This window comes from Pleurodeles waltl, chromosome 7, assembly GCF_031143425.1.
Source record: "Pleurodeles waltl isolate 20211129_DDA chromosome 7, aPleWal1.hap1.20221129, whole genome shotgun sequence".
NCBI lineage: Eukaryota > Metazoa > Chordata > Amphibia > Caudata > Salamandridae > Pleurodeles > Pleurodeles waltl.
Window position 1 is genome coordinate 1,303,177,322 of NC_090446.1, and position 12,727 is coordinate 1,303,190,048.

The 12,727-nt window shown below is 39.1% G+C and overlaps 1 protein-coding gene across 1 annotated transcript in view; it reads right to left on the reverse strand.

The window, feature by feature from the left end:
- Window positions 1-571: 571 nt before the first annotated feature.
- The window catches only part of LOC138246219 (visinin-like), a 47,370-nt gene continuing 35,214 nt past the window's right edge, over window positions 572-12,727 (reverse strand). The window contains exons 2-3 of the mRNA XM_069200615.1: window positions 3,878-3,989; window positions 572-1,304 (exon numbers count right to left, since the gene is read on the reverse strand). Of these exons, the coding sequence (XP_069056716.1) occupies window positions 1,219-1,304; window positions 3,878-3,989 (198 nt within the window). The 3' untranslated portion in view covers window positions 572-1,218. The remainder of the gene's footprint in view (window positions 1,305-3,877; window positions 3,990-12,727) is intronic.

Below are 12,727 nucleotides of genomic sequence, written 5' to 3' on the forward strand. Positions count from 1 at the left end.
TATTGAAGAAGGGAAGTAACAGTAGATAGCGAGAACATTCTGGGCATTCTGATTGGCTGAGCCAAATTCAGAATTTGATCCATGGTGCTAATCACAAATAATGAAACTTGATTGTGTGTTATTCATTCCAGCCAATGTATTCGGTTTCACACAAGAATATATTGCACAACAGTAGACAACCTATTATGGATTTCTACATATAGATCACATGTGGGTGAACGGTTTTGGACTTCACATGTGGCCACCACATACAGAGTGTCAAAATAAACACCCTCCGTTAGCAGGCTAATTTTCAATCAATTAAACATAGGATTATATCTTCAATTTTCAGAGCCACTTATTCAGAACTGCTGCACCTGATCCAACTCGCTGAAAACACAGTTGTTAACATCAAATTAATTGACAAACTCCTACCTTTAACCAACAGCCCAGAAAAAAAACTCGAACTGTTCACTTCATACAGAGGAAGCATGTTCAATCACTTTCACTGATGGTTTTAGGCCCAGAAATGAGGATAGACATATGTATTGTCACATTTCTTGCTATCTATGTGAAAGGATGATTGGCGGTGTTGATTGAGATATGTTTATTAGGTTGTTTTTCAGTAGACATGTTCATTGACAGGACAAGAGAGAGGATGGCTGATACGCTTATTGATGGGATGATTGAAGGCCTATTTGTTGACAGACTGATTGATAGATTTGTTTTACTGATGCAGTAAATTTTCTGACTTGCCACCCTAAAAGTGAGAGTTCATCTTCGAATATTAAGAGAAAACACTTTGAGCATCTTTTCTCATTCTCATTCTGGTGGAACTGGCATAAAGGTTGTGTTACACTGACACATTGGTGCATACAAATACCAATTGATGATTCACAACAGCTGTCCAAGCTCTACCCCCATTTCCCACCATCGACAACACAAAATCAGACAAACACATACACCCCACCAACATTTAACACATCTACCGTAGGAAGTGCCTGGGGGGATAACAAAGTGACAGTCTCTCACACTGACATTCTTTAACATATAAAGAGATATTGATGAGTGGATGTGGAGGTGAAGTTTGGAATCTTTGGCTAGAACAGGAGGGAGTCTAAAGAGATGGAGTGGTTGTCCCATAGACAGTATCTGCACTCTCACATACACTCCAGGCTGCTCCCTCTCTGCCCCATCCACACACTCCTTTTCTTGTGTTCCTCTTTTGATGTCCATCGCTTATTTCTTTGGGTCATACTGGATGAGCCTCATGATGTCATCATTCTTCATCACGCCCTGGATGAATTCTCCTTCAGCTATTTTCTCTGCAGATGGAGAAATGTTATTTTAATGTATAATTAGTACACACAATATCATTCACAACAGAATGAGTCGGAAGATTAGTATCATTTGCAAACATTAACTAGAACCAGAACTATTTATCTTGATGTTACAAGTTATATTATCAGCTGACTATCACCTAGCCAGTGTTTACAGAACACTGTGACTGGACAGCAAAGGCATTGATCTCTGGCCTGATCTTTAATCTCTACATAATGCAAATGTATTCTATTAGCTGTGTCAGAGAGGCTCATTATTCAGGTGATCAAATGCACTAAGGATATCACTGACTGTGTAACACAATAATTTATCAGTGGACAAAACATGCTTCAATGATAAATGAAGTGAAATTCTGAAATATGGTGTGAAACTGTCTCTTCGCAGAACAGTTGTTGGTTGTACAGATGAGTGGACAAAACCAATACTTAATGTTGTATGCAACATGCCCAGAGGATCCTTGATGGTTGGAATGGGAGGAAGAAACGTGTAAACTATGTTTTGTCTGTGCTATTGTGGTCAACATGATGTGCTCATTGGATGAGACGGACAGTCTTCGGATTTCAATTGACATTGCTCATATTAGTTTTGTCATGAAATGCCTCAGCCGTAGCAGTGTTGAATCCTTGATTTCCCAAGCATGATGAAAACTGTCAATGTATTAATGAGAAAATCATGAGAGCTGTGATTTGGTAGTGGCATGTTTTTGTGTCTTGGCCTATAACTAGGCACCCAGGACTATCAGTATGTTAAAAGTTAGGGCAAAATGTTCCAATAAGGCAGAGAATTAGGAAATACATGTTGCAGGACTTAACTGCTGAAAAGCTTAATTTGAACACTGCCTAGAAGGTCAGTTATTATTAATAGATGCTGCAGTTGCATATTCTTTAAATAGCCAAAAAAGTGGCAGGTTACTTCTGTTCATCACAATGTCACCTAACATCCAAGGCAATTTTCTCTTAACCCTGCAGTGATGGCAAAGTGCCTGTGTTGCACACAGAAAAACCCAAGAAGTGGCTCCCAGCCACCTCCTATTACTTTAAGCGCTCTTAAGGGCATAATATAGGCCTTACATTGTGCATTTTGAGTACCAATCAGATGATACCTGTCTTAAACAGATAATGCCGATATGAAGGAATTTGAAAGACATCATAGAAGTGAGAATTGTTAAAACTGGAGGGAAATAAATACATGAATGTTTAAGAAATTATATGTTTTTGTGACTATCAATAGCAAGAGCAAGGTACTCAATATGTGAAAAGCTATAGTACTTTGGCAGAAGGGTATACATGTTTGCTATACTGAATAAATAGCTGCACATTATGCTACAAGAAATGGAAAGAGACACAGAGAAACATTTGACTGTTTAGACAATAATCGTAGAATCAATAAAATGATGACAAATTATGTAATAGTTCACATAACAATATAAGATGTACTGTGAAGTGAAAGGAAGATAATGAAAGATAGAATTTGTTGAAACAGGTGAGAAAAATTTGATAGATTTTGTAATGTAGTGATTGGTGTGAACAGGACAGAAACTTATTGAGAAACATGATTGATAAATATATAATAGGTTGATAAATGACATTAAGAGAAAAGAAGTGACAGAGTGTATCCGGTACGTCTTTATAGGAAGAGGAAAGAAGATCTACTTAGAAGAACATTCACGTAATCTGAAGATTGAAGACTGATAGAAAGGTGAACAAACTGTACTTCGGGGAATATTGGTTAAAATAATGGCATACAAATTGATAGAAAGGACATGATATAATATTTGAATGCGGTGTCTGCAAGAGCTAGAGAGAGGCATATAAAAGACTATGAGAACCATTATTACATAGTTAATGGAGTATACATTGACATCATTAGACAATGAGATGTTCTTAAGCATTTGGCACCTGTAGTAGAAACATGACCAAAGTGTGCAGTGGATTGAAGGAGATACTATAAAATGTGTTTGAAGCAATTGAAGGTAAGATAAATTAAGATATAGATTACGAGACAAAAGCATAAATGTGATAACTGGGGGAAAATCGACAATAACTTGTCAAGTGAAAATTATATTGAGTTAGTTCTTGTCTGAGATCAACAATATAAGACAATAAGAAATTGCCTATTACGAAATATACAAACAGTCATAGAATATATCTACAGTACTTAAAACTTTCTTAAAATTGATTTGATAACAAACTACAGTTACAACATTTTAAAAATAGATTGAACACATTTAGGAGGATTATAACTATTTAAAAAGATTATAACAAACTAATTGACAATACGTTAAAGGGAGATACATCATGAGGGAAGTATATTTTTTAGGTTATGCTATTGAGTGAGATGGGATGGGGAGAGAAAGATAGACTAAGAGGTTAGGTGTAGAGAGCAGACATAAGATTAAATCTGATGAGAGGAGAACATAGAGAATACAGTGAGAAATGCTTGACAAAGCAGATTATACAGCAAGGTTTGAAAGGCTGAGAGAAATGGAGCAGATAAATGTTACATTCTAGAATAGCTAAGACATAACATTTTATGTTCAAAAACTGGGGGTGATTACCATTTTCACGCTTTTTGAAATATGCCCATAGTTTGTCTGCTCTTTTCTGTGGCGTGTTCTCATCTTCTGGTAAGTTCTTGTGTTCTGTTGGTGGAATCATCTTGAATATAGCCTGTGGGATATCAGAAAAAAACAATGTTACAGTTGATTGACTAGTGAGGTTTCTCTTTATCTCTCACTAATTTCATGTATCATTGTATTACCTTGTCCAATAATAAATACCCGTCCCTCTGCATACATTACAAATATATGTTATATGATCCCTCCTGAGCCTCTAGAACATAGGTACTCACAAAACATTTTCCCAGGGGCCAAAAAGTGTGGTCAGTGATGTGACTGAGGGCTGCATTAATGCCAGTCAGGTTGGCAGTCACAGATTTGGGGTGGGGTGGGGTGGGTTGGCGGTAAAATAGGTGTAGAAGAAACCAAGCATATACATCTACTGGCTGAATTGCACAATGTGAAACCAGAAAACCTGGATGAGTAATCCCAGTGTCCCAATTTACACTAATGGTATGATGCTAGGCAATTGTTTCATTTCACTTTACCTCCTTTTCTTCATTATCACATATAAGACCTTGAAATACATGACTGTAGGATTCGCGGGTAGGAAAACCTCTCCTGTGTTTAATTTCATAAAACTAATGCTGTTCATGTATAATAGGAACCCATGCCACCCAAAGGATACACATAAGTACTGACTTGCTCTTCATTCACTATTGGAATAGTCAGGATGGGGGTGGGAGAATGAATGTTTCTAAATTCATGTTTCAAAACTATCACTTTAAAAAAACACTTCTCAATGCACTAATATAATCTGATGTACTAGGGAGAAACGATTCTGCATGTTAATGAAATACATTTTTTGAATTTTGAAGACTATCATATTTTTACACTTTTGCTGCGAGATATCTTTAAAAATGAAAGTGTTTCTAAAGTTAACCAATGCAGCACACCCTACTTGCTTCCTTTATTTAACTTCAATTACCCTTTAAATAAATGCTTGCCTGTTTACTTAACATCTGGTTGATGTTACTGCTGAGTTGAGTAAACGGCTGCCCAGTGCTGCTGTTGACCGGGGGCTGCATGTAAAGGCCATACTTTGAGTATCACTGCTCTAGAAGAACATCTTCGAAGAATAACTACTAGTGCTTATGTGACCAAGATCCTTTTTGAAGGGTCCTTCTGAAGATCTTGATATTCAAAACAGCTAAAGTTTAATATAGATTTTGCCTCTATGAAATTCTGTCCCCCACACAGTGCTTAATTTATGCTTGTTATTTCCGGTGTGGGCACCGGCGTTTATTCTTGAGGGCCGGCATTTATTTTCTGCCTTAAGCATTTACTGCAGACAGAGGATAAGAAAAACAAAAAAGCGTCACAATGGGAGAAAGCAGAAAACTGCAACAGTGAGCTGAAGGGGCAGGGAGTGGCTGTAAATGGATTGAAGAGGCCCGAGATGGCTTCAGGATTATGCCTCAGTATTCTGTGTTCTCACATTTAATTGCAGCATCTGCGTGTTTCAGAGGAGGGCTTTGGGCACTGGCACGTTTTTATTTACAAATTAAGCACTGCCCCCACACATTAAGGGTAATTTGGTGTAGATGATAGCTTGTTGTTATTAAATCAAGTAAAACAGTAAGAATAAAAATCATCTCAGTTACCAACATTTTCTTTCTGTGGCTTCTTTATCCTAATAACTCTACCGTCTGTAGACTCATTTGTGAGATCTCCTTACCTGTTAACGTCCACACCTGGTTTTCTTTTCATGGCTTTTGGAAGACGTGTTCTTTTAGATTAGACTTCTAAAAACATTTGAAATCTGTTTATTATTATGCTGCTTCTATGCTTTAGATTATGTTTTATTTTTTGTGTGTGTTTATTCTGCTATCCATTTTGAATTGAATGTCTAAGGGCCTGATTACGATCTTTCCTGATGGAATACTCCACCACAAACATGACGGATATCCCGTCTGCAATATTGCAAGCTACCGTATATCCTATGGAACTTGTAATATGGCGGGTGGGATATCCGTCACTTTTGTGATGGAGTATCCCATCTGCCGAAATCGTAATCAGGCCCTACATCCCTAAACATCCAGTTAGGGGTTTTATTTTATATTTTGTTTACAGAGGACCCTGATGCACTTTTGGATGGATATGAGCTTTATACATTTTATAATCGAACAACTGACTAGATGTTACCATTACAATTCAAAATGACAGTTTCAAATACTACAATTGCATCCCAACAGGTTGCTGAAATGGTCAGAAATGATTGCATTTTCCATGAGTTCCACTCAGTTAGGCGGCACATAAACAGAACTGTAAATGCTTCACAGAAGATTTAGGCTCAAAACACAAACTTATTTACATAGCACATTGTAACTAAGAGAACATTTATTAGGGAAAAATCCAGTTCCTGATTCATGATATTAGGAATGATTGATTTAAGCAATCAATAATGGTGGGATTTTGCTCTTCTGAATGAATTTACATACACCTAAGCAAAGATGATGGAATTTTAAGTATAAGTAAATATGTATACAGCTCCAATAGTTTCACCTCGGCAAATTTACTCCTGTAATTCTTTGTGAATTTCAAGAAATATTAAATATTTGAGTAATTATGTGGCAGGTGGTACACACCTTTCTCAGCGGCTCTATGTGAAGCAGGCCCCTGATATTCTGGAGGATAGACTGATGAAGATACAAAGGTAGAGAGTTCAAAAGGGGTGGAATCCAGGCTGAGACATAGAATCTATCTTGAAAAGTAACTAACAATCCCTGTCAGTGCAAAGTGGCCAACCGGTCTTGTATCACTTTTAAGAAAACATTTTAGGGTATCACTAACAAAACCTGTTGCCTGTAGAAATTAACATATCGGTTCTAAAAGAGTGGATTTTGAGTCAGAATTCCTGAACAGTGATTCAGAATTCAGAATTTGAGTAATTGTCTCACACCAAGTCCCCCCGTACAGCAGATTTCCACCATCATAACTTTGATTGGTGGCGTAAGAATGCTGAAATTGCCAGTGGGACATCCAGAAAGTCATAAAGTTGTAACCATTCACAAATATTCCTAGGGACGTTTCACAGTGGATCAGTGCACCTAACCATGTGGTACAAAAAGTTTGAGTAATGGCAGCTAACTTATTTCTTCATGTTAGGGAAACAAATAAAATGTTATAGTTACAACAAAAACAAATAAAATGCAAATGTTCTAAGAAAAAGTAGCTTTTCAAAAATTATAAGCTATGACTTATAAAGTTACTCATATCTTTTCAACTAAGTCCCATAGTTCAGAGCCTGCTCCCAAGACATTTCATTACATTAATATCATTTTATGCCAGCATTGAAAAGAAGCTGAAGGAGACCATAGCAATGGGTAGAGCCCTTGAATGTCAGTTCACCAAAATACTAGGGGTAGCAGAAGTGACACCACATGCCATTTCACCTTTGCTTTCACTCATACACGCATGCATACGCATACACACACATTCACACATACACTCTCCCCCATTATACACTCTCACCTTACAAGCATGCACACATCAAACATTTAAAAGTAATTTTTACTTACCTCGGCCACCAGGGAGGGCCATATTCCAGCTAACTGATCCATTTTTTATTACTCTAATAGTGAATAATAACACAGTATTCACTATTAGTGTGATAAGAAAATTGACAGAAGACAAGGAAAGTGGAGTCTGAAGCGGCCTCAATAAGGACCAGCTGCCCTTGTGTTTCTGGTACTGATTTGAATACACGTTTTTCAGTCCAGGTGCATGACTCATACACATGCTAAGAAAATTGAGATGCCACCATTTGCTTCACATAAACAATAAATAGTGCCGCACAACTGGGCCACGCATCAAAAAAAAAGTGCTAAAGTGCAGAAACGTAGCTGGGGAGTGTGGGAGCTGATCAGAACTCCCAAATAGCTGATTCAGGGAGCTAGGATCTGCAGACCAACCCAGGGAGCCACAAACCACAGAACAGTGATGATAGGAAGATGAAAAGGAAAACCTTCATAAGTGAGGTCTACGAACACCAGGTCAAATTAATTTGTCTCATGCAGGCTTCTACTATACAAAAACGTGCCCTGCGAAACACCGTCCTGTGGAAACTAAATGTGGTGTCACCCACAAGGAAAACTGGGAATAAACTAAGAAAATGCTTTCATGATATCAAGCACCACACCAAAGAAATGTGTGTGCAAAAGTAAAAGGCAACATAAGCAGCAAGTGAGCAACCAGAAGCCTGCGCAACAGAAGAGGTAGGTGGCTGCTTTCCTAGCATCAGAGTTGGTCTGTGGACTTCAAGGCCAGGACACAGCAGACTTTGAGGAATAGGCAAACTCAAATAAGCAATTCAACATACACCTATGTGTGACCAAAACGCTTCATACATATCTATGACCTCAGTTTATGTCCAAATACATGCCCTCACACATGTAAGACGTTTCCACCAAACGTATTATCCAGCACCTTGACTGTACACACAAATTACAGAGAAAGGGGAGTGTATGGACCCTGATTACAGGGTCCATAGTCTTGTGAAATGTTATGTTCTGTGACTGTAACGTCTCACTGAAGTTCGATTCATGACAATACTAGTGGGTAGCCATATAGCTGTTTCTGCAGAAAGAGATAGTTGTAAAATGGGTCCGAACATTATGAGTCCTCTCACAAAATAAAGTGACTGAGCCATACATAGCACCATAACTGAAACAAAGCCCCTGCATGTTATGTCACACTCTCTTGCAATGCAGACTAAAATAGTATGTCTGCTGTACCATACACATGCAATGACTACGAGTGTACAGTGTATAATGGCTACTGACCATTGCAAGATTGAGTATGCCCATTGTCAAGGCTCGTCATAGATGCTCTCCCTACTCCCATCCACCTCAGGCCCTGGACATTATTGGTCAATCCATCCATCCCTTGCTAATGGCATTGGCACACAGGAGAAATGCTGCACAGGACTGTGGTTGTCACATATGTACTTGCCCCGTTGTTACTCCCCCCATCATCACAACGGCCATTCCAGTCCTCATGTGGGCACCCCCAAAGCTGTGACCGTATGCCCCATCTAAGTGGCAAACTACAGCAGGTTTAAAGGGTCTACTGCAAGACTCAAGGATCTGGGAATCAACACCTAATGCATGAATTGAGGATTCTGTGATTTGAGGGTCTGCTGCAGGATTCAATTCAAAGATCTCACAGTCTACAAAAGCCGCACCCAGGGTGTTATTTCCTTGTTTGTTTGCTCAGTAGATCTTTATTGATTTAACAGAGATGAAATGCATGACAAAATCAGTAGTCAACATTGCAGCCACAGCATTCATGCCCTCAATGGCGACATGTGGGCTGATTGCCTTACTTTATGAAAAAAAACATTTACATTACAGCTCTACTAAGAAATATTTATGAAACTAGACTCAAGCCATGGGTTGACAAGTTAACTGACAATCAACTTTAACACTAACAGAAAGGCCCCCCAGTCCTGTGGTCCGTTTGTGCTTGAGATAACAACTGCCCAGCACAGTCATTGCCGAACACCTCCCTTTCCAGGATCGTATGTGAACCTCTAGTGAGGTCAGTTCATGTGTTAATGTGTTCTCCACCCTACAAATCATCTTGCTGTAAAGTCCCTGTTGCACCACCTTAAATGTGTCCCACTCTGTTGCTCTATCTGAGGCAATTGCAGCATTCTTGCTAAAGTATAGTTCTAAGTTTGCCCCAATCGCCGTCCCTATCAAGGGATCATGAAGCATCTCTAAGAGAGTTTGCACATGGGAAAGTGAGTGGGGAGAACTGGTGGGGGGGGAGAGGACAACCCCAAGCAAGTGTCAGTTTATCGGGGTTATGGTCAGAAAAAAAATCAGTGTCCATCTCCCTGTCTGCAGCCTCCATGTTGTGTGTGTTTAGTGCATGGACCTGTGAGTAAAACAAGTATTTCTTGATGGTCAGATGAATGTCCCTCCAAACGACTGTGACCATGAAGTCCATTGCACATTTTGCTAAGGCTTCTGTTGCCGTCAATGAGTAGGCCCTCAGAATGGGAGAGAGGGACGAACGGTCCTTGTTGGAGTCGAGCATGCAATTGAAATCCCACTCCCAGACACATGGTAGGAGAGGGCTGTAGAGCAAAGAGGAAGTGAGAGTGGGTAGGAAGGCGGAAATGTTGGCTTTTGGAGCGTACACCACAAACAGTGCAAGATGCTCCCCATCTAGCAATCCCTCCATGTAATACACTGGCCTGCAGAGTCTACCGTATTGTGTGCCACTGTGAATGGAACAGATGTTTCTTCCCTGTTAATGAGAGAAAGTCTCTGCTCGGTCCCATCTCTTCACCTAAATTCCTGGCTCTACCTTTAAGATAACTTTCTGGCCAGACGTCAAGACCATTTTCCCAGCAGTTTTATGTTTGCTGTGCTTTTGGAAATTCTCTCGCTAGTCTCACCTCAAATAGTTTTCCTTACATCCTTTGTATTACTTGACCTTTCCCAGCGCTGTCTTCAGAGTCCATAGGTGCCATTAGCTAGGGAGAGTTAGATATTACGTGTTAGGATTGTGAAACTACAGTTGGGTCCTTGAATTATCCCCAGCATCTACGTACTGAGATGCTGCCACACCTCCCATGTTGTGCTGCAACGACAGTCTCTTGGGCACTTCAGTATTATATGCAGATCCTGCACGAACCTTTGTTTTTGATTGATGTCTCTGGTTGTGGAGCATTAACAGCTGCTATATGATATCCAACAAGACCAGCCTCTTCACAATTGTTTGGCTTTAAGAAGACAGAGGTACTGTGACATTGGTATGTTGAATGTTAACCATAGTGCATCGGTTACTACAGTAAATCTTGTGTATATCACTTTTTTATTGAATGTTACTATTCATGTGAAATCCATGTGAAATTCACAAACGCAACTTAAGCTTTTTAGTAAGTTCACACTTTTAAGTAAGTTTATACTTTTTGGTATTCACACACTCAGTGTAAATTTACTCCAAAATTGTAACTTAGTTGAATGGGTGGATTTTGGATAGTTGTAATTTAGGACTGTATTTTATGACATGTAATTTACAACCGTATTTTATGACTGTCAGAGACTGCAATTGTGGCAGAAATATACACCTGAAATCAGTCAGACATGCCTGACATACATCCACATATAAAGTGCCCAAAACCTAAGATCTTTTTCTTTCCTCTTCAGTATCTGCCTCCTGCTCCTTACTGTCCAGGTTTGTTTGGGGCACCGACTCATCCATGAATGCTGCCTGGGCTGAGAAGGAAGTGACATTTCTCTGAGAAGGAGGTAGCCCTGGTAGTGAATTACGCCCTCTACCATCTGTCAGCTAGGTAAGCTTGGGAACCTGTGATTACAACTTAGAGTTCTTATAGTTTAGACAATCACTAACTCTTTGTTCGCTTACTATTAAATATCATAAAATGTCTAAAACCATTTTATTGAGTTGTCCAAGCTCCTGGGTATGTTTCTGTAATATGTCTGCTTTTGTGTTTATGACGAAACATTTAGATGGACTATATCAATTGCACTTACATATTCTTTTTCCAGCTGCTGGATCTAGAAATTATTTGTTCAGTACAGCTACAAGGACCCAGGTCCAGGAGCTAGCATCAGGGGATCATCAAAACATTCATGTCTTTGGCAAGAGCTAGTGAGGTCATAGTATAACAATATATCAATCTTATCTATGGTTCAATCCTTCATACCATATGTTGACATAGCCTAACATGTTTAATTTTAATTTGTTTTGCAGGAAAACATTTTTTAAAGTAATGTGCTATGTGATAGCATCAAAACTGGAATGTGATGTATTTCATCTGTTGCAGTCTTCTTTGTGGTACTGGGGACAGTGAGCTGGAAAATGGGGGTGAACCATCTTCAAGCACAGGATGGAAGACAATCCCAGGAGAGAATCTTATCCTCCTTTAAGCAACAATTTCTGCATGATCCTTTGCTCACTGTACCACTAGAACCAAGCTACACCAGACAGAAGAGCCCAAATCAGAGCAAAGACAGTCTTGGGTTGATTGTGTTCAGGTTTGAAGAGGACCTGGCTTGCCAGTTCAGGCTGGAGTGTTTCTATAGGAGCAGGGCCAAGACTCATTTGTATGTTGGTGGGTCTAAACTGAGTGGTATGGTGGGCAAAAAAACAATGGGTTGGAACCATGCCCTGAGAGATTGCCAGTGGTTAGACTTTTTGCAAGCATTCCTCCCATCACCTTTTGTGAGTTTTGTGAGATGATACCAGGATGTGTAAAAGATACACCTAGAACAGCCTAAAATGTATGTGAAGGAGAGTGCCAGGCGCCATGATGATCAAGGCTATTGTCAATCTTCACAGCCAATACATGCAGGAGAATATAAGAATACGTTTGTGCTGTGAGGTATGCATTGTAATAAATACATTTTATTTTAAATACTTTATAAATATAAATAGTTGGTAGCTTCATTTTAATGTAGTGCATTATATTATACAAATATTGATATTTTAATAAATGCATTTATTTAGAAGTCAGTTTAACAGTATTTCTAAACAGATATTGATTTTACCATTATTTGCTATGTGTTGCAGTGCCAGTGTTTGGCCAGGTGTTGTTTTTGACTTACTACTATTTCTTAGTTTTGGCTTTAGTGACTTTAGAAGTGCAGTTTGTGAATCTCAATGTTCTTACTTTTTTGTGGAAGTGTGACGTTCCTCTTTAAACCCCTCCATGCCCCTTCCTAAACCTTCCCTTACTCCTCTGTATACCTCTCTCCTTTTGCAGTAAGTAGGTCCCTTTTTCTATCTATTCCCCTCTGTCCCTCTTATATA